This window comes from Anas acuta, chromosome 9, assembly GCF_963932015.1.
Source record: "Anas acuta chromosome 9, bAnaAcu1.1, whole genome shotgun sequence".
Taxonomy (NCBI): Eukaryota; Metazoa; Chordata; class Aves; order Anseriformes; family Anatidae; genus Anas; species Anas acuta.
In genome coordinates this window covers 16,784,309-16,809,062 of record NC_088987.1, presented here as the reverse complement: position 1 = coordinate 16,809,062, position 24,754 = coordinate 16,784,309, and the positions used below count along the sequence as shown (strand labels likewise).

Genomic DNA, 24,754 nt, shown 5'->3' with positions numbered 1-24,754 from the left:
TGCAGAACCCAATCTCTTTTTGTTTTCTACTACACGTACTGGTTATTTCTGTCCAACACTTTGTTTCTAGGCTATGCAACACAACTTCAATTTTTCTGTAAATTACACAGAAACTGCTCATAAATTAATCTGGTACCTACACAAACACTCTTCCCTAGTATGTCAAGGCATTCCCTAGTACATGGGCAGGGCTCGTCTTATCAAATAATCTGACAATCCATCAGATTATTATGATTTAAAAATCATAATTATATTACATATTTTCAGGACCACTTCAACACATGCTTTACTTAATTGCTTTCTTTTCTCCAGTCCCCTACAAAATAAATTGTTAGGAACTGGCCAGAACTGAACTGCAGCTGACAACTTTTGACAAAAAAAAAAAAAAAAGGATGATAACCTGCTCTTCTCCAGCAGTTACTTTCCGTTAATCTTAAAAAAAAAAAAAAAAAAAAAAAAAAAAAAAAAAAAAAAGAGCAAATAGACCAGAGTAAGTTTATGGCCTTCTCCAACTCCAGAAGAGATGTGCAGCCTTCCCCTGCTCAAACATCAGAAGTGCATTACAAGGAGAGCTGGGATTGAGTTTGACCTTAGCAGCTGCCTATATAGCAGGCTCCACCAAGCTCCACCAACGTAGCTATGCATGACACAAAGAAAGACTGCATAGTGTGCCTGAAGCAGCTGCTCTCTGCTCTAATCTGGTAGCCTATCAGGCCTCTGGTGCTCATGGAAGCAGGCTACTGCTGTTGGAGGTGAAGCACTACCATCCCCATTGCCCGAGGAAACAGTGACAAGAAGCTGAACCCTGATGATTAAAAATACAGAGAGGAACACAGCCACAAGGAGATCTCTGGAACTGGCAATCTTACTGTATAAGAAGGTGCTGATACTGGAGGTGCTGCATTTGGATCAGGGCCAATTCTTGTTGCCTAGTCAGACGCTCTTGGTCCAGCTCGCCCTATGTTTAGGAATAAAACATTAAACTATTTTAACATACAGCAACAGTAGCATACTCCAAATGCAAGCAATATAAAATTACATCCTGTTCTGAAAAAGCAAAGCAAATCCACAAACACCTAGATAAAGATTCACATTTACAAGCAGTGTGTAGTACAGTGAGTAAAACACACAACACTTCGATGTATCACAGCACAAAGACTAAGCCTTACAGTCACCAATGTGGCAAAACTCCCATTCTTAAATTGTCTTTTCTCATCTTAAAAAACGTAATTCATCACAGGCTCCAACTTTGGTGCTCAGAGCACCTGCATTTAGAGGACAGATCATTTGATATGTACATTATTCCATTTCAATTTATTACAGGGCTATTTGAATATTTTAACTGTCTCATAATTACCAGATGTGGAAGTGGTGCTGGACCTGGAGTGAAGGGAACTCTGCCCCACATTTTCATGATGTCTCCAAGTGGCTGAAAAGTCTCATCACAGGCTCTCTTAACCAACAGCGACATAGTGAAATACCCAGCCTGGAACCACTCTGCCATCTCCTGATTACTGAAAGGACCTGAAATAACATCAACCAACACACATGGGGAGGAGGAAGAGGAAGGAAGGCCAAGTTGAGTTTAATGGAAACAGAAGAGCACAGTGCTTGTTAAAGTAATAGTACCTAGCATCAGGAAATTCTTATCCGTCTCATCCACTTGCCTGGACAGTCTACATTCAATGCTGGAAGAGAGTATCAATGCACATACCTGGATCACTACAGTGGCCGCAACATTTGCCCGTTATTGATAAGTGTATGATGGCTTGGCTTATACCATGCAACAGAGGAAGATGAGTCAGCACTGAGATGAAAGCTGAGCAGCCACAGTGCTGGGGGGCTCAATCCAGCTGATATACACCCTGCCTTGCAGCAAAGCTCACTTCTTCAGGCTTAACATCAGGTTAACAGTTCCAATTTCCAGTTCAGACCTCAGCAGTACTATCAGCTAGTAGGTACTAAGATCACAAGCACCACTGTGCCCACCCACAGATCAAAGGTAACTAAGTTATCTTAGCCAGTTTCAACCCTTGCCTTCAATTTGGCAGGATTCATATGTTTTATACAAACTTTACTTTGGAACTGACTAAATAAGCAGAACCCCCCTCTGGGTACAAGATTTTTTAAGATGTAAAGAGAAACTAGTTTCCTCATCTCAAAAGCCTACCAATTTCTCTTTTTCTTGAGCAAGATTTCAGTCACTCCCTTCAAAGGAGAAACTCATATACTAATTCCACACATTCTACTTGAGACAAAGCCAATACAAAAAAAATTCTTTAACAGAGTAACTACATAGAAGTGTTGCAAAAATATTTTCTGAAAAGCACAAGTGTTCAGTAATTCTTGCCTTCTCTCTATGAAGTATCTTTAGAAGATAATTCCTCACAGAATATGAAACCACAAGCAGTATCCCAAGAGGAAATTATGTGGGAGCATTCATTTCTGGAGTTCAAATTCAAAGAATCACTTGTTCCAACAAAAAGCTGTTAAACCATCACTGAGCATTAAACACCCAGTAGCAACTAACAGTCTGAAGCACACCGAGCAAGTAAAAACCCCGTATATTTAGCACACTTCAGGGTTTTCTGTTCACCCCTGGAATCTTAAAAAAATGTGTAACACCTGCAAGCAAGAGACTGGCAATGATCCCACAAGTAACACACCCACAAATCCTATCTAGTTCACAGCTGAGGAAGCCATTTGCACTAAGCAATGTTAGAAGTTACTACACATAATGAAATACAGCAAGTTAAGGAACTTATTCGTTAACTGCGTTTTTGTGAGACAGCTATGCAGCTGCTTAAGCAGAGCCCTAAGACCTGAAGTGCTTCCAGAAAGGAAACATGCAAATATCTATAGGAAAGGCCTGTTCCACGTTGTGTTGAAAGAAATGAGATGACTTAAGTGAAAATGGCAAGCATGGACCAGTAGGTATTACAGGAACTCATCATGCACTGGACTGCAGGTACAATTAAAATTGAGACTACACATGAGCACCGGCTTGTGAAAATTTGTTCCTTTTGCTCTAAAAAAAGTTCTCCTTTCTTGAATACTCTTTGGGCTGAGACTGGACAAGTGATTTCAATGTTTCTCATTGATTTTTCAAGAAGTTCCAGTTATTATCTGCAAACCTGCATAACTGTTGGCATGAAAGGTAAGTTTAGTCTAACCTCAATTTACAAAAACAGGAAGCAATGGCAAGCCTTACTCATAATATTTAACTCTGGACACACTGAGTATGCTGATGGGGGCAGTGATGGGAAGAAGGATTCATTTTCAAAACCTCATTCTATGGAGGTAAATTCCCTGTGCTGCTTTACTAACAACAAGCATCAGTATCTGCTGGTGGTAATTTTGTGTCGAAGACTTTAACAGTTCTGTGAAACAAAAGAGGAAGTGTAAAGGGCACAGACCTACCCTGAATTTCTCCTTGTGGATCTTTGTAGTACCACTTCTGCATGGCTTCATGGAACAATGGCATAGAGGAACCCTTTGCTCTGTGCTCTTGAATTTTTGCTGCTAGTCTTTCATCATCAACAGCACTGTCCTGCAGATATGCCACCATTTTCTCTGCTTGCTGCAGAAGACATCAAAACCACCAAGGAATACAAGAGTTAGTTGTGTGCTGAGAGATTGAGATTCCAAAATGACCGTGCTAAATATAACAAGCTTGTACTACCAAGTGCTCAGGAACTATGAACTACAGGCAACTCAAGGACTGGTGTAACAGCACCACAAACTCTTAGCTCAGTCTGCCACCTTGTCAGAATCATGAATAAGCATAGTTTGCATGCATAAAGGTTTAGAGTATCTACAAGGTCCAACAAAATATCATCATGAGGAACAAAACACGTATGGAAGTGACAGCATAGAATACGCTCTGCTTCCTGGCAGTCACCAAACTTCCACAAATGGAGTTGGCACTTGGCTTACTATTTTTTTGTATGCACATCAAGCATACCATTTTATAGTTTAAAACAAATGATAAAGCTAATAGACAATATCCACAAGCCCTGGAACCTGTAGCTCTTGATCACTGGGTACAATGCTGGTAACTCAACATTACTACCCCAACTTTGAATTCTATGAGAAAATCACGGAGGGAAGAAATATTGCTTCAGAATGCATTGCAGACTGTAAAATTTTATCTGCAGTTTTGTTTTTACACACTTCAAGTATTTCTTGTATTCCACATTCCTCCAGTCTCATGATTGTTAACAAAGGAATTTGAGAAGTTTTACCTGCTCTAGGTGTTTGAGGCCCTCTTCATCATCAGGGTCAGTGGGAACATTGCCCATGCCTGGAGCAGCTGTGACAGGTGTCTGAACTGGTCGCAGAGCAGGATTTGAATTGGAAACAGGAGGAGAAAGATGAGCAGGAGAAGCTGTGTCTGCAGAAATCTGTGGCAAAGGTTGAGCAGCAGAAGCCAAATCTAAAGAAAATTGTTAAGGTTAGCTCAGTATTTTTGAACGTAAGTGAGAACAACTTACTTAGGAACTTACTGTAGAAAGACTTCAACAGCCCAAAATTAGCACCAAAGCAGGAGTATTTTCACATCTTCCTGTAAATGACTGCACAGTGGTACCCTTATACTGCACAGGCACCCAAGCCTTCAAGGAACAAGCAGTTTAGTTCTAACAAATGCAGTACTCAGCACAGATCAGCATATCCTGTTCCTTGGCCACACACATTTGTCTAGGCTGCTCTGGTCTACCACAACAGGGCACACTGGCAATTAGCTCGTGTTTCACTGGACTGCATTGCAATTTGAAGTATAGGTGGGTGCACTGCAAGCATCTGAATTGGCATTTCCACTAAATCCTATCTGTATTTGTTTATAGACCAGCTGGTGAATTCTAGATTTTCATCACCATAACCCAATCCTTAAGGAAGGCTTGTAAAATCACAAGTAACAGAAACCTAATGAATTAATCAATTTTATTACCTTCTCCTCTATTGGACATTTTGGCTGGTGGTGTGTTCTCTGTTCGATTCTCTTTATCTTCTGTTTTTTCTGTTCTTTCTGGGACAGACTCCTCTTTCCTTTCAAAAAGGCTTGTCTGCAGCGAGTCCTGTGGCTGGGATTTTGGTGGGGTATCTGACCTGGCAGCTGGCGAGGATGTTTGGGCTGCTTCTTCTGCTGCTTCTGTAACATTGCATGGTTCTGCTTAACTGAATTAACAGAAATTCTAAACTGTAGCACAGAACACATGTGAGAGAAGTCTGCCTTACCTGCCACTATTCTATCTGTTTTCTCTCCCTCTTTCTTAGTGGTCTTTTCATGATCTTTGGCTTCTTCATTGTGGCTCCCTTCAGAGTCAGATCTTTCTTCCCCTTCCTCCACAGGTCGGAAGTCCATTTCCTGTTCCTCTGGGATTGGCTCCTTCTGTACCTTCTACGAAGTAAACAAGCATCCATAATCCATTTGCTTCAAGTGAACAGAACACCCAAGACAGCTTTTTTTTTTTTTTTTTACCTTTAAAGAGAGAAATGCTCCAGAGGAGTCAAATGTTCCCATTTCTTCTTCTGCATCTTCTAAGCACCACTCAGGGAGGCTGTCCCTGTCATCATCCATGCTGCCACTCCCACACCGCACTCGTCGATAACCCCGTTCATCATCTCGTTCCCGGAAATCAAATTCAAACCTCCGTCGTCGCTCCATGTGCTCTCGCCAGCCTGCAGAACGAGGGCCATCTAAGGTGGGGGGAAAGTAACTTTACAAGACAGTCTTGGGGGTACTAGCTTACTTGGAATGGGTGGATGGTGGCAAATAGTGACAGAAATTCAGAAAGCCACTATGGGGTACAAGTCACATGTAAAGCAGCATCTTAGAGGGACAAGGGAAAGAAGAGGACAAACTTACCAATAAGGAGGAGACTCAAACATTGTACATCCCCACACTATAAATAGTATTATAACCATTAAAAGCACCACATAAGGCTAAAAAAGGTGGGCTACATCATCTACAATATGCTGGAGAAGAGTAAGGCAAACACTGGTTGCTGATTGAGTTTATCAACCTTCTTCTACCAGCCACTATTGGCTTAAAGATATAAGATGTTACGTTTTCTTTTACACCCTGAGTAAACCACCCATGCTTTTTTCCTCTAGCCCTCAGAGAGGACTTTGTGCATATGCATGGAAAAGATGACTGATGACTGTTCAAGTCCCTCTGAAGGAACTAAATCTCCTGAATGGTAATTTTCAGTCATGGAACTTGGAATGATAATACACAAGGGAAAGAGAAAAACTTTCCAAATTCAAGCACAACTTTAATTCCATTCTAATATATTCAGAAGACATCTTCATTCAGCCAAGCTTAACAAAATCATCTGACTGTAATATTGCTAACTTTATGCTGGAAAGAACCTTCAGCCAAAGAAAACAAATTGGGAGCAAAAGCATTGTAAACAACTTTCAAAGCTCTTCATCCAACAGAAGCTATTTTTACCAGAAAGGTACAACGTAGAAATGAATACATTTTCAGTTTTTAGTGCTTTAAATGGTGGCTGCATTCTGTTCTGGAAAAAAAGTCATAAATTTTGTGCAGTCAGTGGAAATCAGCATTTAGTCTCACTGTGCATCAAATGGTTCGCAAAAAGATTAAAAAAACATCCTCCATTCTGTTTGTTTCAGATGAATGAGGCAAGTTCCTACAAAACACCCTAAAGTATTATAACTAACCATGCAAAAAATCCACCTTTGTCTCACAAGAAACATAATAACATGACCCTCTGCAAATACTGAGAATTTTAATATTACATTTTATCAAGGAAACATGAAAGGTTACACTTCAACAGAGCCTTTGCTATATTGTATGTACTTATTTGTATATATTTTGTATACAATATAGCTCAATCTAGTTACACCTTGTAAAAAAAAATCAACATCTTGGTTATGTGAAACTCAGTGTTCTCAGGCAAGCCTTTTCATGTCATTAATAAGTAATGAACAGTAAGCTTGCACTTACTTCATCTGCGTGCTTTTAAATAGTTCTTAGCATCTCCTAGGCCTCTTATGTCAGTGTCCTGTTCATCAATAACTACTCAAAAGACGTGCAAGAAAAAATGAAGGCTCACTGAAGATGCACTGCTGGAATAAGTATTCCAGAGAGCCCAAGTAATAACCTTTTCATGCATTGTCTTCCGGAAAGAATGCCAGCATCATGCTCCATTCCCCTCTGCTTGCAGCTCAACCTTTGAAAAGCCTTTCAAAAATGAAAAAGAGCAGCAACCATAAAAAAATATCTTTATGAAATTACAGATTAAGGACTCTCTAAAATGCTTTAAGACGTAAGATCTTAGAAGAGCTGCTTCAGAGAACACAAAAATCTTATCAGGGAAATTTTGGGCAAGAGATCATTCATATTCCTTCAGAATGACTTGGTAAAAAACACAAATACATCATTCACTAGTTTTGAGACCAAAAAAAGGTTGTATCTGTATCTGATAAAATGGACTTGCTCTGCAAATTTCAAGGGCAATCACTGTATGAATACAGTAACTAGAACAGGAGAAATAAGGGACATTTTAGGTAGGCCGTCACTAAATCGTTAAAAAAAGGATGGAATTTAAAGCTATGGTCACATTCCTCTTACAGATAGTAAACCCAGTTCAACAATCCTTTCAAGATCTATGATAAGAGTGGTACCAGGTTTACCCAGCACAACTAGAAAAGCAACTTTTCCATTATAAAAAAAACAAGGAAAGAAAACTTCACATCGGACTTTTAGCAATAGTGCACAGGCAGCAGCAGAAAAAAAGCAAAAAAAAAAACATAAGCTCTGACTGGAAAAGCCTGGTAATGCAATCCAGACCATTTTCATGCTGCAAAAACAGACAAGTTTACATCCTTCTGCGTTATGTGTCAGAGGGTAGAAAACAGTGTTGGGTTCATCTATTTTTAGAAGTCAGGCAGATTCCTTTCTTCACTTTACTACACCAATATTCGTAATTTTGCTCACTTATAATTAAGTGTAGCCCTCTAGGAAGGGAACAGTTTAAACATAGCACAGACACATAACAGATTTCTTCCAGTACGTCAAGAGACTTAGATTTAAGATACAACTAAAACCACAGAATCTAGATTATCATGCTTATGGACAGAAGACTGTTGAAGCAGTCTTAGTCCATCCTCTTGACCCTTTGGTGCCTATGAAAAAAGCATAAAATGAACAGATTTAGGTCAGCCACCCTGCAGTAAACACAGCTGAAAGACCAAGAGGAATTCACAAGCTGGAAAAACAGCAGCCTGTGGGAATTTAGGCACTCTCTGTTTAACAAGAGAAGATGATAAACTCAGGCGTGACAACTGCCACGCTCTTCTAAACTGTTCTCACCCCAAGTAAAAATCAAACAGCACACAATCACCTAGGTAGCACACAAAGCCAAGTCAAAGGTCCAACTAGACAGATGACAGTGACAGTCTGAGAAGACGAATATCGATTTTTGGGAGGACACATCATCAGTACTATTATCTAACAGCAGAAAAAGTAAAAAGTAGTAGTTTAAGCTACACTAATTTGAGTTAAATTCACTGTTTACTGCAAGGGTACAATTAGAACTGTTTTGATGGTCCTGGAGCTCCTGTTAACAGGAAAACTGAAATACAACTCTGACCAAAGGTAAGAGACTAGCTATCAGCTCAGTTCTCTTCCATCTCAAAATGAGCAACTTCTCTGTGGGTTATCAAAATTAAGAGGTATAATAAAAAGTCTGTCGTACGAAAATAAACTTGTAATTTAAGTTAGCCGTCCACTACAGCAGAAATTCAAATAAGCAGTAGTATTCCCAATGATGGAAGATTAATTTTCAAAACCTTCCTCAGAACATCTTCCAAAAAAAGAGTTCAAATGATGAATGAACTTGTGAACTTCAAGGTCTCTGTGCTTCCTTTTAAGCTAAAACATGCAGGCTTGCACTCTCAAAATACTCCACTCCGGGGTAACGTGCTACATCTGATCATCATGAGGTACTATCCTAGCTGGCTTTATATCTGAACTGCATAACAAAGTAGCAGTGTCTAACTAACAATCGTGACCAAACAGTGGGGAAAAGAAAATGACCTCCTTAAAGATTTGCCCTTTAGCCCTGCTCTAAATAGAAAGCATCTGATAATACATCTACCCTTGGGCTCGCTGCTAAATTTTAGTACAAGCCAACATTTGTTTGAGGGCAGAGCGGCACATGGCTGTGGACAGGATTAGAAATAGAGGTAACGGTTGCTTGCGTTGTAGAACTCTAAGTTCTTTGGGATGTTCATAAGGGTTATTAATTTCATTGTGAGAGCAAATGTGACCCTTTATTTAAAAATAAAATTAAAGAGAACGGTCATCCACCTCAGCCACAGAAGTGCCTCATGATTCCCTTGTTTCCCTACGAAGGTGTAACAGCAGGAGAGCCACAATCCTCCCTTGGCTCCTCAGAAGCCTTGTGTAAACCAGAGATACTCCAAACCAAGATCCCTCAAGAGGCACAGCTGGCTAGCAGCACCTTGTCCTAGCAGCAGAAAAAAGCCTTGTTTCAGCCACATTACTCAACTCTCCTGCAACTCTGGCAGAACAATGCTGGTAAGCAAGTGACCCAGACTGACCTCGTCAGGCCAGGAAGACAGACAGCAGCACCGAAGAGGTGCCTGAAATTTAACAAGAGATGAGACATCCTTGTAACTACCTACAAGAGGTACAAGAGCAACTTATTCTGAGATCTTCCAAGAATGCCTGTTGGTATTGCAAGCACCTTTTGAAAACCAGGAAGACATGAATAACCTGAATGGTTTAATATCAGCATTACTCCATAATCTTAGATATCCTCCCTAACAAGTGTAACTCCTCTCCCCCCAGCACTACCACCACAGAATAACAGTACTATGAAAACATGTTCCAGGTGTCTGAAATCACAACAGGGGCAAACACATACCTGAAAAACATTGCTTCCTTAAATATATTAGGGCACTGAAGGCAATTAAAAGGAAAGAAAATGCTAGTATTTTTGTTCTCACTAATGGTTTTGTGATCAGGAGTCCCACGTAGGCTGACACAATATGTAGTTCTTTACTGCGAGGCAGTGGCACAGACTGCCCAGAGAACCTGAGGATGCCCCACTCCTGGAAGCGCTTGAGGCCAGGCTGCATAGAGCCCTGGGCAGCCTGGGCTGGCGGGAGGCATCCCTGCCCAGGGCAGGGGGCTGGAATTACACGGTCTTTGTGGTCCTTTCCAACCCAAGCCATCCTATGATTCTGTGTTCCTAATGACCAGAACTACAACAAGAACCTTACCTGGTTTTGGCACAAGTCTTAGCCATCTTCTTTCTCTCTACTTCACCCAGGCCCTGATTCACCCACTACCCTTTCTCCAATAACCATGGCTGTATTTTTACTCCAGATCTCCTCTCACCTGGACTGTGAGGACGCCACCTCTCACCATCCCTCCGTGACCCAGCCAGACGCCAGCCTCCTTCATCATCTTCCCCATTTTGTTCCTCCCTGAAGATGCGCCAGTTCTCGCTCTCAGAGCGTATAAACTCGTGTTTCCTCCCCGTTGCTGCTGTCCCACCTTCCTCAAAATTCGGTCTCACTGCAAAGAAAACACATAAGTGAACATGCATCCAGTCTAGAAAAATGCATCCAGTCTTCAGGTATCTAGAAACACAAAGTTTTTAATCTTGCTCCAGACAGAAAGCACCAGAAGGGGTGACAGGAGTCTAACAGAAGAATGGAAGTTTACAGAAAGGAATGTCTGACAGGAAGACAGATTTAGTAAATTCCTCCACATCGTAATGTACCTTGGGATGGAAAAACTGAGCAAAAGGGTGTGGATACACATACAAAAACTACACAGAAGAAAGCAACATATACAAGCAATTCTAACATGGATAGGAATGGCAAAAGAAAAGATGACAGATTGAGAGACAGAGGGAAACATAAAAGGTAGGAAGCCAGAGCATGCAGAAAGAATAAACCGCTGTATCATGAAAAGACTCATGCTAAAGGAAAGTGAGGATACAGTTAAAACCGTAAACATTACACACGTTTTACATAAACCAAAGATATTTTCTACTTGCATATTAAAAAGAATATGAGCTATGTATTTAATCCAGTAAAATGTACTTCATTCTTGCAAAATTTTAGGAAGGACTGAAAATCTAAAGTAGCATTAAGGATTAAACAAAGTGTTTTACACAGTTATATACATTTACATGGTAGTGTTAACATTACCCCGTGAATACATCTTCTGGAGAGCTTAGATCAGTATGTTAACACAAGTAACTATGCTCAAGCTTAACAAAGAGCCTGCCAAAAGTTTAGGAGATTGGATAGTCTTTTAGTTCCTCATTTACATTAAGGTTTGTTTAATATGAAACAAATGTCTCAGGTATTTAACAAAGAGCAACATTGTCACAAAAGGATGATATAGGTCATTTCCGTAAACAATTCACATTATATGCCAGTAACTTGAGCTAGACACATGCTGCTCTTACAGTTGACTCTTCCTGATGAGGAGCCACTACTGCTGAAATAAACAGTAGTGGTAACTTCAGGACGTATGGATCATGTATTTCTTCAAGTCTGCTCAACTGTGTAGCACCAGAATTTTCACAGGAACCATGATGTCACTTGACTGATAGCATTGACCAGTGCTAATTTGAAATATTTAAAAAAACAAAAAAATAAGTATTCAAATACCAGAGAAAGGTACACTGAGTTTTCCTTAGGTCTTACAACCCAGAAATAAAATATAATATGTAATATAAAGATTGTATAATACACCTGCTTGCTTAAGACAGGAAAAAAATGACTGCATTAAATGTTTCCTACTGCAGGAATCTTAAGTGACATTTTAAATAATTTAATTTAGGAAGGAACAGAAATTGTTCACTCATTTTTTCCATCAACTGAAAAAGCTGCATGTGAAGAACAGGAAATACAGAGAACCGAAAATGCTATGGCTTATGGAGTGTCCATTTAGAAGAATTTATAAATTTTTCATATATAACGATATTGCATTCTGGAGACAGAAAACAAAACACTGCCTTTGGACCTTGCAGTATGCTCGAAAATAACCAACAACCCTTCTCCACCATCTCAAAACACTGACACAAAAGCCCTTTTCCTTTCTTCAGGTCAAAGTTCTCACAGTAAACCCTTTCAGGGAGAGGCTATGTTGGAAGAGTACAGGTGAAACTAAATCAGAGCACAACCCCAAGATGTTTCCAGTTTCTTCCAGTTTCCCACATTCCAGGTTCACACAAAATACTTTCCTAACTGTAACAAGTTTCTAGAAGAATTTATTTATTAAGGTTGCATGGCCTTGACCTAGCAAGTAAACAGGAGAGGCAGGAAACACCCCAACAATTTAAGACACAAGAATTCTTCCACCCTGATAGTCACCTGATGGCCTCAGAAAGGTAACTGGCACACACACTTTTGTTGTTTCTGTGTAAAGGAAAGGTTAAAAAGCACATGGGCTAATTGGAACTATATCATCAGTATCAACAGGCAGTCTCAGCTATGAAGCTGAATGTAACCCAGATATACATTTCCTTCAGCATTGTGAATGCCTGCCTAAAGAAAACCTCTGCACTTGCTGTGCTCTGAGAACAAACTTTTTATAACAGTGTATTTAGGAAGTCTTTACCGAATAGAAAACAACAGCAGAGCCAAACTGAAAGCAAAATACAGAGATCATCAATAGAGCAGCCCAGGAGAGAACTGCAATCCAAGAGATCAGGTGAGACTAAGAAACAGAGGATAAAGAATATGGCTCATTCTTTCTCTGAATTTTTGGGAAAAAAAGGAACATTTTATACATTTTATTCTGCAGCACATGACACAAGCTTGGTTTTCCTCACTGAGGGTTACCAACATAAAAGTTATTCAGTTAGCTATTTTCAGTCTTGAAAGTCTTACTTTTAAAGACATCTATTCTTTTCAGAAGAATTCACAGCTATCACCTGACACTCATTTAACGCAACATTAATTTAGGAAGTTATAATAGATCCTACCAATTAAGAAAAATTTCATTTCAGCATTATATGTATGTGAGGATGGCATCACCTGTGATTCTAAAAAACCTTTTAAAGCAAAGCAGCACTCCAGTGTGTTACATCAGGTGACTGACCTCACAACACACTTCTGTGAAGACAAGGAAAATGCAGTGTATCGGGACATACTTACGTTTCCTGGTACCGAGACACCACAGCAAGCAATATTCAAAGACAGCAAGATATGTGCCAAGACAGATCAGTCTATGTGATATTGAACATGACCGACCAAGAAACCAGCTCTGTACCAAGTCCTACTATATTGCCTTTGCAAACTGTTCCTAGATCTGAGAACACTCATTTCAGCTGAAATGACTTAGTTTACGGAGTCAGAACTTGGCAATGTTTTAAGGATGAAAAAACTAAAATGCAATCTATGGTTTTGCTTTGGACTAATTGACTGGACTTCCTGATGAGAAGGAGCAGTAAAAGGGCACCTCTGTTCAAGTCTGTCACAAAGCCAGCAACGGTGTTTACAGAAAACTTCAGATAGAGCCCAGCGGTATTCAGCCAAAAAAAGCCTACAGCTGTGCAGCATGGAGTGGAAGGGAGACTAACCATGAAGAGCAAGACTGGGATTTGGGGACAATCCCACAGTAACGTGTCCACACAGAGAACTTACTGCTATAACAGCAAGTAACTGACATTCCCCATGCTGTCCTGCCACATTTCCTATGACATGCTCAGTGTTCAGACAGAAAAGGCAGGAAAGCAATTATAGCAGTGACGCCATTTCCTCTGAACAGGGGGAAAAGCTAGCCGAGTCTACCGAGTACTTGAATTTTCATCTACTCTTTCTGCTACACTACACATTTCCACAAGAATAGGACATAGGATAAAAAGAATCCTTTGCAGTTTGTGTTTTTAAAGGCATTCATGTATCTTTGCCTATATTATGTAGCTCAATTTATGGAAGAAAAAACCAAGTGGCCTTAAGATAAGGATTCCAAAGACATGCCACCTTCTTATTTGGACAACACCTGACGTGCTGGGGACAATACAGGAACAGATACATAGTGAAGTGACTCACTTGGAGCCAAATCAAGTAACAGAAATTTGGAATTGTGATGCCAGTTTTTCATTCCGTATTTTCTCTCTCCATAAATTCTCAATTCCAACAGCAGGACTCAAAAGCATACCATTCAAATATCACTCAATTTTTTCACTAAGACCATCATTAGCCACTGGCACTGGCATGCGTGAGCCACTAAATTGACATTAACAGAAGACTTGAGTTCTGTAACACACACCTGGAAATAACAATACTATAGCTATTTCATCTGCTGTACGATCACCTTGTTTTCAAGATATTCAGTTGAATCAGGTTAGAAGACATTCAACTGGACATAAGCTTTCTACAGTGCAAAATGCGATTTTAAGAAAATGCTTCTTTAAAAAAAATGCCCACATCACCCTACTGGTGAATAAGAGGCCTTCTTCAGAGGAAGTTTGATTTGCTGGAGTATAGAGGGAAGAGTCAAGGGCAGATCACATCACATTGTCCTAGCTGCTTACCAACATGGTGGGAATACATTATTTGCAGTGCTTCTGAAGGTCACACCATGCCTATCACCATTTTCAGTGCTGTGCCTGAACATGTATTAAAAATGTTCCATGCTAATGAAGCAAAGTATTAATGCTTTGCAATTTAGGGTTGGGGGAAGGTTAAAGAAAAAACGAGGGAGGATTTTGTTTCCTAAGCAGGAAAGTCTACATTAATAATTTTCCCAGCAGGCCTTCAGTAGTTTTACTGCAAACAACCACAGCCTTTGTTTCTCAGATCCTCTTACATCTGACGTTCGATCAAAGCTCTCACATCAGCAGCTCACAAAGGGGGGAAAAAAGTGTGAACTACAACTGCATTACAATGTTGTCCTCAGAGTCAGGTTTGGTACTGCAGCATGATGGCCACTCTGCGCCTTCCTTCAGCTAAAACATCTTCCTTAGAACTCTTCCGGCTTGTTCCAATTTAAGTGAGAGAGACAAAAAAGCTGAAGTGAAAATGGTTTCACTTGCTACATAGAATCAGTTTCACCACATCTTTAAAGGCAGCAACTTACCTAATCTGTATTGTTTCATTCCCAGGCTTTAGCAAAATCCTGTGATTAATTCCATGTTTTCACAAAGGAGCAATGTGGAGGTGGAACAGAAGTGGCCAGATCTACATCTTCTGACTAGCATTAAAGCTACATACAGTTCAGCAACACCCTCCGGAGACCACAGGCTATACTATTTGCTGCAGCCTCTGCCTTTTTTAAAAAAACAAAGGAAAAACCCAAACACTGACACTCAGGAGCTTTGGACTTAATTAGAAGAGGAAGCAGCAGCACTAGAGAAGCAGCAATGAAACTGTTTCCCCTTTTCAGGGCAACAAACAGTAGTTGACACTGGTTAGGAAGAAACTATCACAGAACAGTTTGTATTTTAGAGCAGCAACATCAGAGCTTTTTCCACTCAGATATTCCAGAGGAATTTTGGCCTTCTGAACTTTCAAGTAAAACTTTTAAGATTATACAAACCTAAATAATGATCTTGATTAAGGAGGGGAGAGGAAAATGCACCCCTTCTCCAAGTAATGGTTTGAGGATTTCTCCTTCGCTGCTAAGGGTTTGTGTTGGGTAAAGAAACGCTCCTAACAAACCAGCATTCTTTTCCACATGATCAGAGCTAACTGGCCCCCCTGCAGGCAAAGTGACCAATCGAATCAGCTTCAGATGAAAACCAACCCCCCTGCATTATAAACAGAGGAAGGAGACATACAAACCCCCTTTTTTCCCCTCCTTTTTATTTTCTTTATTTTTTAAAAGGAGGTCTCTACCAACCATTTGTAGGAAGTTTCTTGCCAGTGCTGGCCCAGTCCCTTCTCCGGAGCCCAGGTGTTCCCCTTCTCCTGCATACAGGCAAAGCCTTCAAAGACTGGTAAGTACACAACTTTTTTTTTCCTATCATATATTTAGAATTTACTCTGTCATTGCATAATGAAAGAAACTGAAGTTGCTTCTCAGGGCACAGTTTTATTTCTAAGACTTGCCAAATTAAGTTGCTCTCAGGGCACAGTTTTATTTCTAAGACTTGCCAAATTAAGTATCAAAAAAAAAATCTACTGAAAAAGAAAAAACTCTAAGATGACCATGGACATAACAGCACACAGCAAAACCAAAGTCACCATGCAATGCTCTTTCAGAAGGCTTTCAAGATGAGAAGGATTGGTAAGACTCTGCACTGCTCTGCCAACAAGGGAGCATTGCAGCCTACTGCTAAGGTAGACAGGTGTTATGCAGACAAGTGATAGGGGAACATCTTCCTCCTCTTCTTGCTGTGTTCAGCAACTCAGCATTTAACTGCAGTTCCATCATAAATTAAAAAAAAAAATAAAGCTCCATCTATTCAAGCCCACTTTTTTGATTTCTAATTACATCTCATGCCTTTGATCACTTCCAGTCGCTGCATTCTGACTGTGCTTATGAACATGGTGCTAGCACTGCTGCTTAGGGAACCACATATGAGCAAGTATGAATTCCCAAGTCTTAGAGACTCAGTTGTTCTAGACAAGCCATCGGAAAGTCCACATCACATAGTGCAGGACTGCTCTTCAAAACCAGCTAGCTCCACAAAAATGAACAGCTGACTTCTACAGCCTTGCATCAAGTAACATCCTCACTCAACTCTAACCTTACTCTATTACTGTCATTTTGTATTAAGTATTCTTGGTGAAGGATTCAATATATATTAGCATTTTAAAACCATAAAAGTGTTTAACCAGAATAGTTTCAAGTTCTTCTGCTTTTCTAAAGGTGGCCAGACTAGTTGGCCCAATGTTTAGATGCTACTTCAAAATAATTAGGGTTTGAACATGCTATGTGAAAAAACATTATATAAATTGTACATTACAGATCTTCCCAAAAATCAAGTCTTTAGGAAGTGTTCTTTTCTGTGCCATAAAGGCATACTCTACTCACCCATCTCATCCTTTTTTTTTTTAGTGAATTCTGTAGTAAACAGTCACAGAATGTCATAAGAACAAGCTCTCACATCCAATACTTTGTGGTATTTGTTTTGAAAAGCATGACTTGGGCTCAGCAAATTGAAGTTCGCATTTTTACTACTTCTTTATACATGTATCAAGTCCTGAAAATTTGCCTTAATTCTGTAAACGGCTTGGAAAAAAAGATTGTCACAAACTACTCTCATTCATCGAAATGAAGCATAAGCTACAAAACCTAAAGGACAAACATGTTTGAAATATTAACTATCCTTCTAACAGCTGCAGCATAAACTTTCAATTAAAGCGGTTGTACTAACTGAATTTCCTCCTATTTTTCTAAGATTGTTCCCTAATGCAAACCGTATGATCCAGTCATGTTGTCAATACTGTGGAAAAAAACTAACAAACAAACAACTTTTCCTCATGTTAATATCAAAGCATCAAGGATTGCCAACCAATGGAAAAACAGTAATACTGAGATTTTAATAGCATCAAAGTGCCTTAAACTGGTAAACTTAAGTTTGTTCCTGTTGCAAAATTCAGAGGCAGTAACGCATCTGAATGATCAAAGCTTACAGCAAGCAACTAGATGTTTAAATCTGAAACAAGCACAAGATTACCTGAACCCAGGTCAAGTAAAGAGGGAACATGCACACTCTCGGAAGGGGCATGCCAGTATCACTTGAGTCCTAGTAAATCTTCAAGTTCTGCTACACTTGAAAGCAGGTTTTACAGTTACTCTCAGCCAACAGCAGGTCCTCTTCACTGCTTTGCTGTTGTAATGGAGCAGCACACTGCCCCAAATCCCTTCCATCATCAATTGGAAGAGATTTGGTGAAAAGTGGAAGTTGGGCAGGTATGGTAACACTGTAAAAGTCTCTCCTGGACAAAGCTCCACATAGAGGCATTCAGGCTCCTTTAAAGGGTTGCCTGTGTAATAGGTGTACCAAGATAAAATCAGGCTCAAAGTGTCACTTTTCAGTGCCTTCAACTGGGAAGGCAAACAAAGAAAAATGAAGACTGCTACAAATGAGTCCCCACCAATCCTACTGGAATTGTAACACCTGAACTCCTGCTGTCAAGAGAAAGGCTAAGTAAGAGATGCTTATAAGACGAGGAAAGCATTGCAGTAGAATAAAGCCACAATAATACTTCAAAAGAAGTGTCACAACACAGACGATCTCAATAAGAAAAGTGAAGTGCAGGAGGACAGGTCTGTTGGATCACAAATTTCAGAAATGCAAACAACATTATAGAGCTGTAAGACGAGATTATTATTACATATAAATCAGTGGCATGTCAAGTCAGTTTAGAACCTGTCTAACTGCTACGTGAAACTGTAGTACTCACCTTATCTTGATCTGTCTTACAAGATTGCATAAAAAATCCAGAATGAGGAACGTTGGTAGTAAAGAGGTTTAAAAACAAAACCAACTAAAAGAATTGCCAAACACCCTAGAGTTGGTGATAACCACTGATTTTTCAAAAGACTAGAAATTTTAGAAAGGATTAGCAACACTGAATCCAAGTTAAAACACTGGTCAGCAGGTGAAGAGAAGTTTAGACATATTTAACAGTTCCTGTCTTTCCACTGAGGGGTTATCAGAAGGAACAACCCAAAGTCACAATTTCACAAGCCAGCAACAAGGAAAAGCCAAGCCAGACAAATAGCACAACATTAAGGTTAAAAGATGACATGAAAGAAACTTAGATTGTAAATTCTACACATTTAGCAGTGAAAATGCATTACCCAACAAACACTGCAGAAGTCAAGGTTGCCTATCTTTCCTAAAACATACACGCTTTCAAAGTGGGATTGATATGGGGATATCAAGGAGTATGCTGTGCAGTGGACTGGATCAGACCAGGTGTTCCAAACTGTACCTCCCAATTTTATTCATCAGTATTGGAGGAGAGGATATTTAAATTTTTGACTACAATGAACAAGCAATAAAGTATTCAGAAAACTGTAATTCTATTTTAAATTTGAAGTCACATTTACTATTAAGTTGACTGTTTTTGCAAATTCAGAGGTCTGATCACGCAGCCTGAGCAAGCTATTTCCCAAAAGGCAGCTGTTCTTCCACCTTTTGTTCTGAACCAACTGCATTGCTCTTGGAGCCTCTTTGCAGTTCCTTAGCAATTTTTCACCCCAAGAAGTTCAGACTTGTGGTCCTTCAAGTCATTAACAACTTTTGCAAAAAAACAAGAACTATTTCTGAAGCAAAGCTTCCAATATTATCGCTGCCCTCTCATCAGCTACCTAGTATTTTAAGCAGTCCTAAGCAAGAAAAATCAGAGGCCTGTATCAAATGAGGCCTGAGCAGTTACCTGGTTAACTTCACGGGCAATGCCCCTGCTCAGAGTTTAAAGGAGCATCAAGAAGGGACCACTGTAAAATGCAGTGCTAGAGACTAGCAGAGCTTCTCTTTCCCAAGTACCTTTGAAATATCAGTAATCGATCTTCCTCCACAGAAAACATCCTAGAAAGACTGATTATGAAGACTGACAAGAGTTTTTTTTAGAGCTTTAAGTGAACATTAAGTGATTAACCACCACCCTAGAAAGCTCTTTAATCAACAAAATTGAGACACTATGATACTGACAGCATTTTGCTGAGAGCGAAGTCTGCTGCTTTTGAGTACGTTACCTTAATATGGATACGTGGAAGATCTGAGGCGTAGCCAAGGAAACATATTACATTAAGTATGTTTTTCTTTTCCTCTTAACCTATTTAACACTGTAAACGAGGATTCTGTCAGCAACCAGTCAGTACCAGATTCACATTATCTTTGTGTATGTTTTACAAGCCCAAATTACACGGAGGCTATGAAGCAGATGCTGCCCTTCAAAATACCATGAGAATTTACACAGACTAGTTTGGTTTTTTTTCCAAGAACGTATGAGGTTGCACCCAGAGGCATTTTGTTCTGCAAGTGTTCTCCTCTATTCAAACAAGGGAGTGCTTCTTGTAAGCACTGATCACTCTAAGATAAAACCAAGGCACTGCCCGCAGTTCATTCCACACATGGTCCCCACCACACTTCTTATTTAAAGACAACCATTTTCCAGCTCCTTCAAGGCAGTGCTCTTCTATATCTTAGCATTAGGACTGTGCTTTACAGCCAAGTCACTAATCTTCTGGTACATGAAACATTTAAAGTTGTAGTCATGCTACTGTAAATTTCATAGCAATGCAGCAAGACTCTAAGTTAGTTATTTAGAGAGCTATAGATTGACTACACCACAGTTCAAATGCAAGAGAATGTGGGGGGGAAGAGATGGGTTGTATGCTATGGACTATAGACAGAATACACACAGAAAAGAAAGTGGAAAAAATATCAGATTCCACTCAGGCCATCAGCTACCCTAACTCCCTTGACTACAGCATGGATAGTAGAAATATTTGAATGACTTTGAGAACCTACAGAAGGGAAAAAAAGATATTATAAAAAGTAGTTGTGATGGTAATCCTCATACTTCGGTATGCATTAAGCATAAGTAGAAGCCAAAGAATGTTTTATAGTTACTTAAGTTTATTATCAAGATGAAGGACGCAGTAACGAAAACCACTGGTTTACAGGATCAAAGAATGCATGACAGATGTGGAGGAATTTCTTGGAAAGTCTTTTCCAACCTTAATGAATCTATGGAGGTTGGATGTGGTGCTTAAGGACATGGTTTAGTGGGTGGTATCAGTGGTAGGGGGATCACTGGACCAGATGATCTTGGAGGTCTTTTCCAACCTCTATGATTCTATGTCATGTTATACCTTTCTGCAACTCATTCTGAAATTCAGGATATTAAAATCTTATATTTCAACATAAAACTAAGATGGCATTCTTGAGTTGGGGGTGAATCCAATTCCTCTAGCCCGTATGTACACAAGTATTACACACTGAGATGGCTGCAATTCAGAAAAAGGTCAAAATTGATGAGAGATGTACAAATTTGATTAAACATACTATGTAAAACTATGACTTCCAGAACTTACATATGTTTTAAAAATCCTCTTCTATTCTGTCAACAATCATCCTCACAGCCATTTTTAAGTAGGTCATGCACATTATGTCTATTTTATATGGACCTGTATTTATTTTAATTGTATCATGTGAACATTAAATATTTAGTATTTATGAAATTTATGGATTTGGGTGGCCAGTGTCTTTTCAAAGACACGCAGCATCTCTGACGAGTTTGCTAAGTTTTGAGATACAAAATTAAACTATGAAGCCTAACACATAACATATGCAAGCATCCATTTTGCTTCCCAAATATCCAATTCTACTTTCACCCCCCTAATGCCCATACAACTGCTATCATATTTTCCTTTCCTATTTGGACACAAAAATATACTGCCTTGACATACTAAGTTTCAAAGTATATCAGTGCATTGGTTTCCTGTTCCTTCTATCCTCTGCTCCCAGAAATTAACTCAAGGCTCACAGAAACTGCTATGCCTTGAATGCTGTAATTCTACTTACTGGTTACAGACAGCAGTCATTTCTTGAGCTAGAAAAGTCTGAAAGGAAATCTGTTTTGGTAGAAGATTGGTAAATTACAGCATCCCCTAAAACGCATAAAAATGTTAGAAAATAGCTATCAACATTTTCATAGTAGTATTGTTAATAGTATTCATAATAGTATTGGTAAACTACTATACTCTGCTTTAGTTACAAAAATTAAACTGATCATTACAGAGCTGAACCAGTAAAAGACAGATCAATTACTTCTCAAATACTACGTGCCTAACTCCTTCCCCTCCTCCAAATAGTTAAAGCACGTGACTCAAATATAAATTTAGGAAGGTAAAGTATGCAAGTTTTATATAAATGACTAAGCAGGGAAAATTTGAAAAGTAGTCAGATTTTTAAACTTAATCTTTTTTAGCAAAGTATTACCACAAACAGTGGTAAATTCCACTCCAAGCTCCTGATTTAATCTTCTCCGGATTGCAATGTATAAGCCCTCCTTTGTTGGCTGCGGTATTTCAACCCCTGCTGATGTGTCAAAAACTGTGAACATTAGGCAAAATACAAATAGGCTGCATTCTATCTGACTATTTTCCTTTTTTCTCTTTTCCAGAAGATGAGAACAGATATGATAGAGAGCAATAACACCAAATCCAGTGCTCCCCTCCTGACCCAAAGATACCTGAGGATGGTCACAAAGGATGGACACAGCACACTCCAGATGGACGGTGCCCAAGGAAAAGGTCTGGCATACCTCCGAGATGCATGGGGAATATTAATGGACATGCGCTGGAGATGGATGATGCTTGTCTTTTCCGCTTCTTTTGTCATTCACTGGCTAGTCTTTGCAGTGCTTTGGTATGTGCTAGCCGAGATGAATGGGGACCTGGAGCTGGACCATGATTCTCCACCTGACAACCACACTATATGTGTCAAGTACATCACCAGTTTTACAGCTGCTTTCTCTTTCTCACTGGAGACACAACTCACTATTGGTTACGGCACTATGTTCCCAAGCGGGGACTGTCCTAGTGCTATTGCCCTGCTTGCAATACAGATGGTCCTGGGGCTCATGCTGGAAGCCTTCATCACAGGTAACCTTTCACATTCAATCTTTAGCTACAGTAGGTTTAATGAAGCCATTAAATAAATGAAGTCAGAAATAAATATCAGTGATATTTAAGAGAAAAAAGAGTTAACATCAGTCACTAAAAGAATAATGAGATTTTAGCTATGTAATGTTAAATTTCTTTCGCTAAAAGGCATAAATTAGGTGGTGACAAGATTTGTATTAGAAAGTTCCACTATTCATTGCTTGATACTTCTGGTAGCTCCCTACTTTACACTCTTAAATAACTTCTTATACCATGATCTTTCCATAAGGAGAGATGCTTTTCAATGGAATTAAAATGTATAAAGTCAATTTATTTTGATTAATAGTTATAAAGTTTATTTTTGTCTAGGTGAAACATTTTTGATGAGATTTTTATTCATCTTTAACTCAATATCCCCCAGTACCCAATGTAACAAAAAAAATTAGGGTGACAGTCATTTGGAGATATTTTAAGTTTCTTAAAATAATTTTCAGGTTTAAAGTATTTCAGTAAATTTAAATAAACAGGTTTACTGCACATGAAGAAATATCTTCTCCAGTGGTAGCTTGCCAAGATTACGTACTCTTGCTAATTACAGTACATAGTAAGAGAACAGCCTAAGTTTTCAAACAACGCAGGCTGACACTAGGAAGACCACATGCACTCAAGTCTGTTTTTGATTCTTTGGACTGCTTTACCTAACTCAGTGACTGTAGCCAACCAACCCAGGCACAATGCTCATATTCACCACGTTCCTTCCCACAACACAGGTGCTTTTGTGGCAAAGATTGCCCGACCGAAGAACCGGGCGTTCTCCATCCGTTTCACTCGCTCTGCTGTGCTGACACACATGGAGGGGAAGCCATACCTCATGTTCCAGGTGGCCAACACACGCTCCAGCCCGCTCATGAGTGTCCAGATTTCTGCTATTCTTTACCAAGAACAGGAGAATGGTCAGCTGCACCAAACTAGCGTTGACTTCCACCTAGACAGCATTACTTCAGGCGAGTGCCCTTTTTTCACCTTTCCACTGACCTACTATCACTCTATCACTCCATCCAGCCCACTGGCTGCTCTCCTCCAAACAGAGGCTGCTCACCATTTCGAGCTGGTCATCTTTCTGTCAGCTGTGCAGGAGGGTACTGGAGAAATGTGTCAAAGGAGGACATCCTACCTCCCCTCAGAAATCATGCTTTACCATCGTTTTGCTGCTGTGCTAGCCCGCAGTGCCAAAGGTGAGTATCAGATCAAGATGGAGAATTTTGACAAGACGATTCCTGAGTTCCCAGCTGTGGCTGACTTGAAGAGTCCCAAAAGGACTGCCAAGGAGATCCGCATCAACGGACAGCATGCTGACAGCTTCCAGCTCTCCGAGACTGGCCTCACAGAATAGATCGAACAGACTTTGAACTTTGTGCTTTTTTTAATTATTACATTAAAATTTCAGGTCCCATTTACAACCATCTGTCCTTGGCTGCCACCACCTAGTGATCTTTCTCATACTCCCATCATTCTAATTACAAGGTGATATGAAGAGCGAAGAGAACTGGTATGCCCATGTAAGCTGGGGAGAGACTGGATTAACCACCTAGAACAAAGTCAGGTACAAGAATCACAGTACTAATTCTGGGAAATTAAAAGAGCTACCTGCTGAATTCACCAGACTATGATTAAAGCTGCACTGACCCTGAAAAGGAGAGACCTCCAAAACTAAACAAAGTCCTAATTGAACAGCTTGTGACAAGAAGGACAGCAACAACAGAAAAAAAAAATCACTCAAAACCAATACGGGGTCATTCAGTAAATACGTTAGTACTGGGATAAGCAATTCAGTTGATCTGAGACCCTAATTTTTCTGTTCTCTTAACTCTTTGGGGATACGGGGTTATATCAGTTTTCAGATGGCTGAACTGACTCTTCAAAAGTACTGCCAATCTCTCGTGGCAGTGAAAAGCACCCCTGCTGTGCTTGCTTGTTAGTTAAAATTGTAAATACTAACTGTAGTTCTTCATTCTTTCAAGTAAGAGGAGAACACATCATCTCAAGATAGGTCTATGAAGACGCTATTAAAATATCGTGATGCATATGGCAAATGCTGCAGTGAATTTATTTTTTTTTTGCATTTGGAAACAACAAGTAAGTTATTTAGGAGTGGAAAAT

The 24,754-nt window shown here is 39.7% G+C and overlaps 2 protein-coding genes across 10 annotated transcripts in view; one reads left to right on the top strand and one right to left on the bottom strand.

Annotated features, from left to right (window-relative positions):
* GIGYF2 (GRB10 interacting GYF protein 2) overlaps positions 1 to 24,754 on the bottom strand; it is a 78,662-nt gene that overhangs the window by 17,114 nt on the left and 36,794 nt on the right. For 5 of the 9 annotated variants that reach the window (XM_068692299.1, XM_068692301.1, XM_068692304.1 and 2 more), the window contains 8 exons: positions 10,397 to 10,576; positions 5,480 to 5,697; positions 5,236 to 5,398; positions 4,949 to 5,167; positions 4,245 to 4,435; positions 3,421 to 3,580; positions 1,358 to 1,524; positions 870 to 958 (listed from right to left, as the gene is read on the bottom strand). In XM_068692299.1, coding sequence (XP_068548400.1) covers positions 870 to 958; positions 1,358 to 1,524; positions 3,421 to 3,580; positions 4,245 to 4,435; positions 4,949 to 5,167; positions 5,236 to 5,398; positions 5,480 to 5,697; positions 10,397 to 10,576 — 1,387 coding nt within the window. The remainder of the gene's footprint in view (positions 1 to 869; positions 959 to 1,357; positions 1,525 to 3,420; positions 3,581 to 4,244; positions 4,436 to 4,948; positions 5,168 to 5,235; positions 5,399 to 5,479; positions 5,698 to 10,396; positions 10,577 to 24,754) is intronic. The other 4 variants (XM_068692302.1, XM_068692305.1, XM_068692303.1 and 1 more) reach the window with 3 other exon arrangements.
* Positions 22,117 to 24,075, top strand: KCNJ13 (potassium inwardly rectifying channel subfamily J member 13). The gene is made up of 2 exons (XM_068692330.1): positions 22,117 to 22,594; positions 23,365 to 24,075. Exons 1-2 carry the CDS (start codon positions 22,117 to 22,119, stop codon positions 23,985 to 23,987), a joined length of 1,101 nt encoding a protein of 366 aa, XP_068548431.1. The 3' UTR covers positions 23,988 to 24,075.

Bases quoted from the DNA above. Each gene is read 5' to 3' on its own strand.
- KCNJ13 (XM_068692330.1), top strand. From the start codon at position 22,117: ATGAGAACAGATATGATAGAGAGCAATAACACCAAATCCAGTGCTCCC. The intron at 22,595-23,364 runs GTAACCTTTCAC...CCCACAACACAG, and splicing joins GCTGGAAGCCTTCATCACAG to GTGCTTTTGTGGCAAAGATT.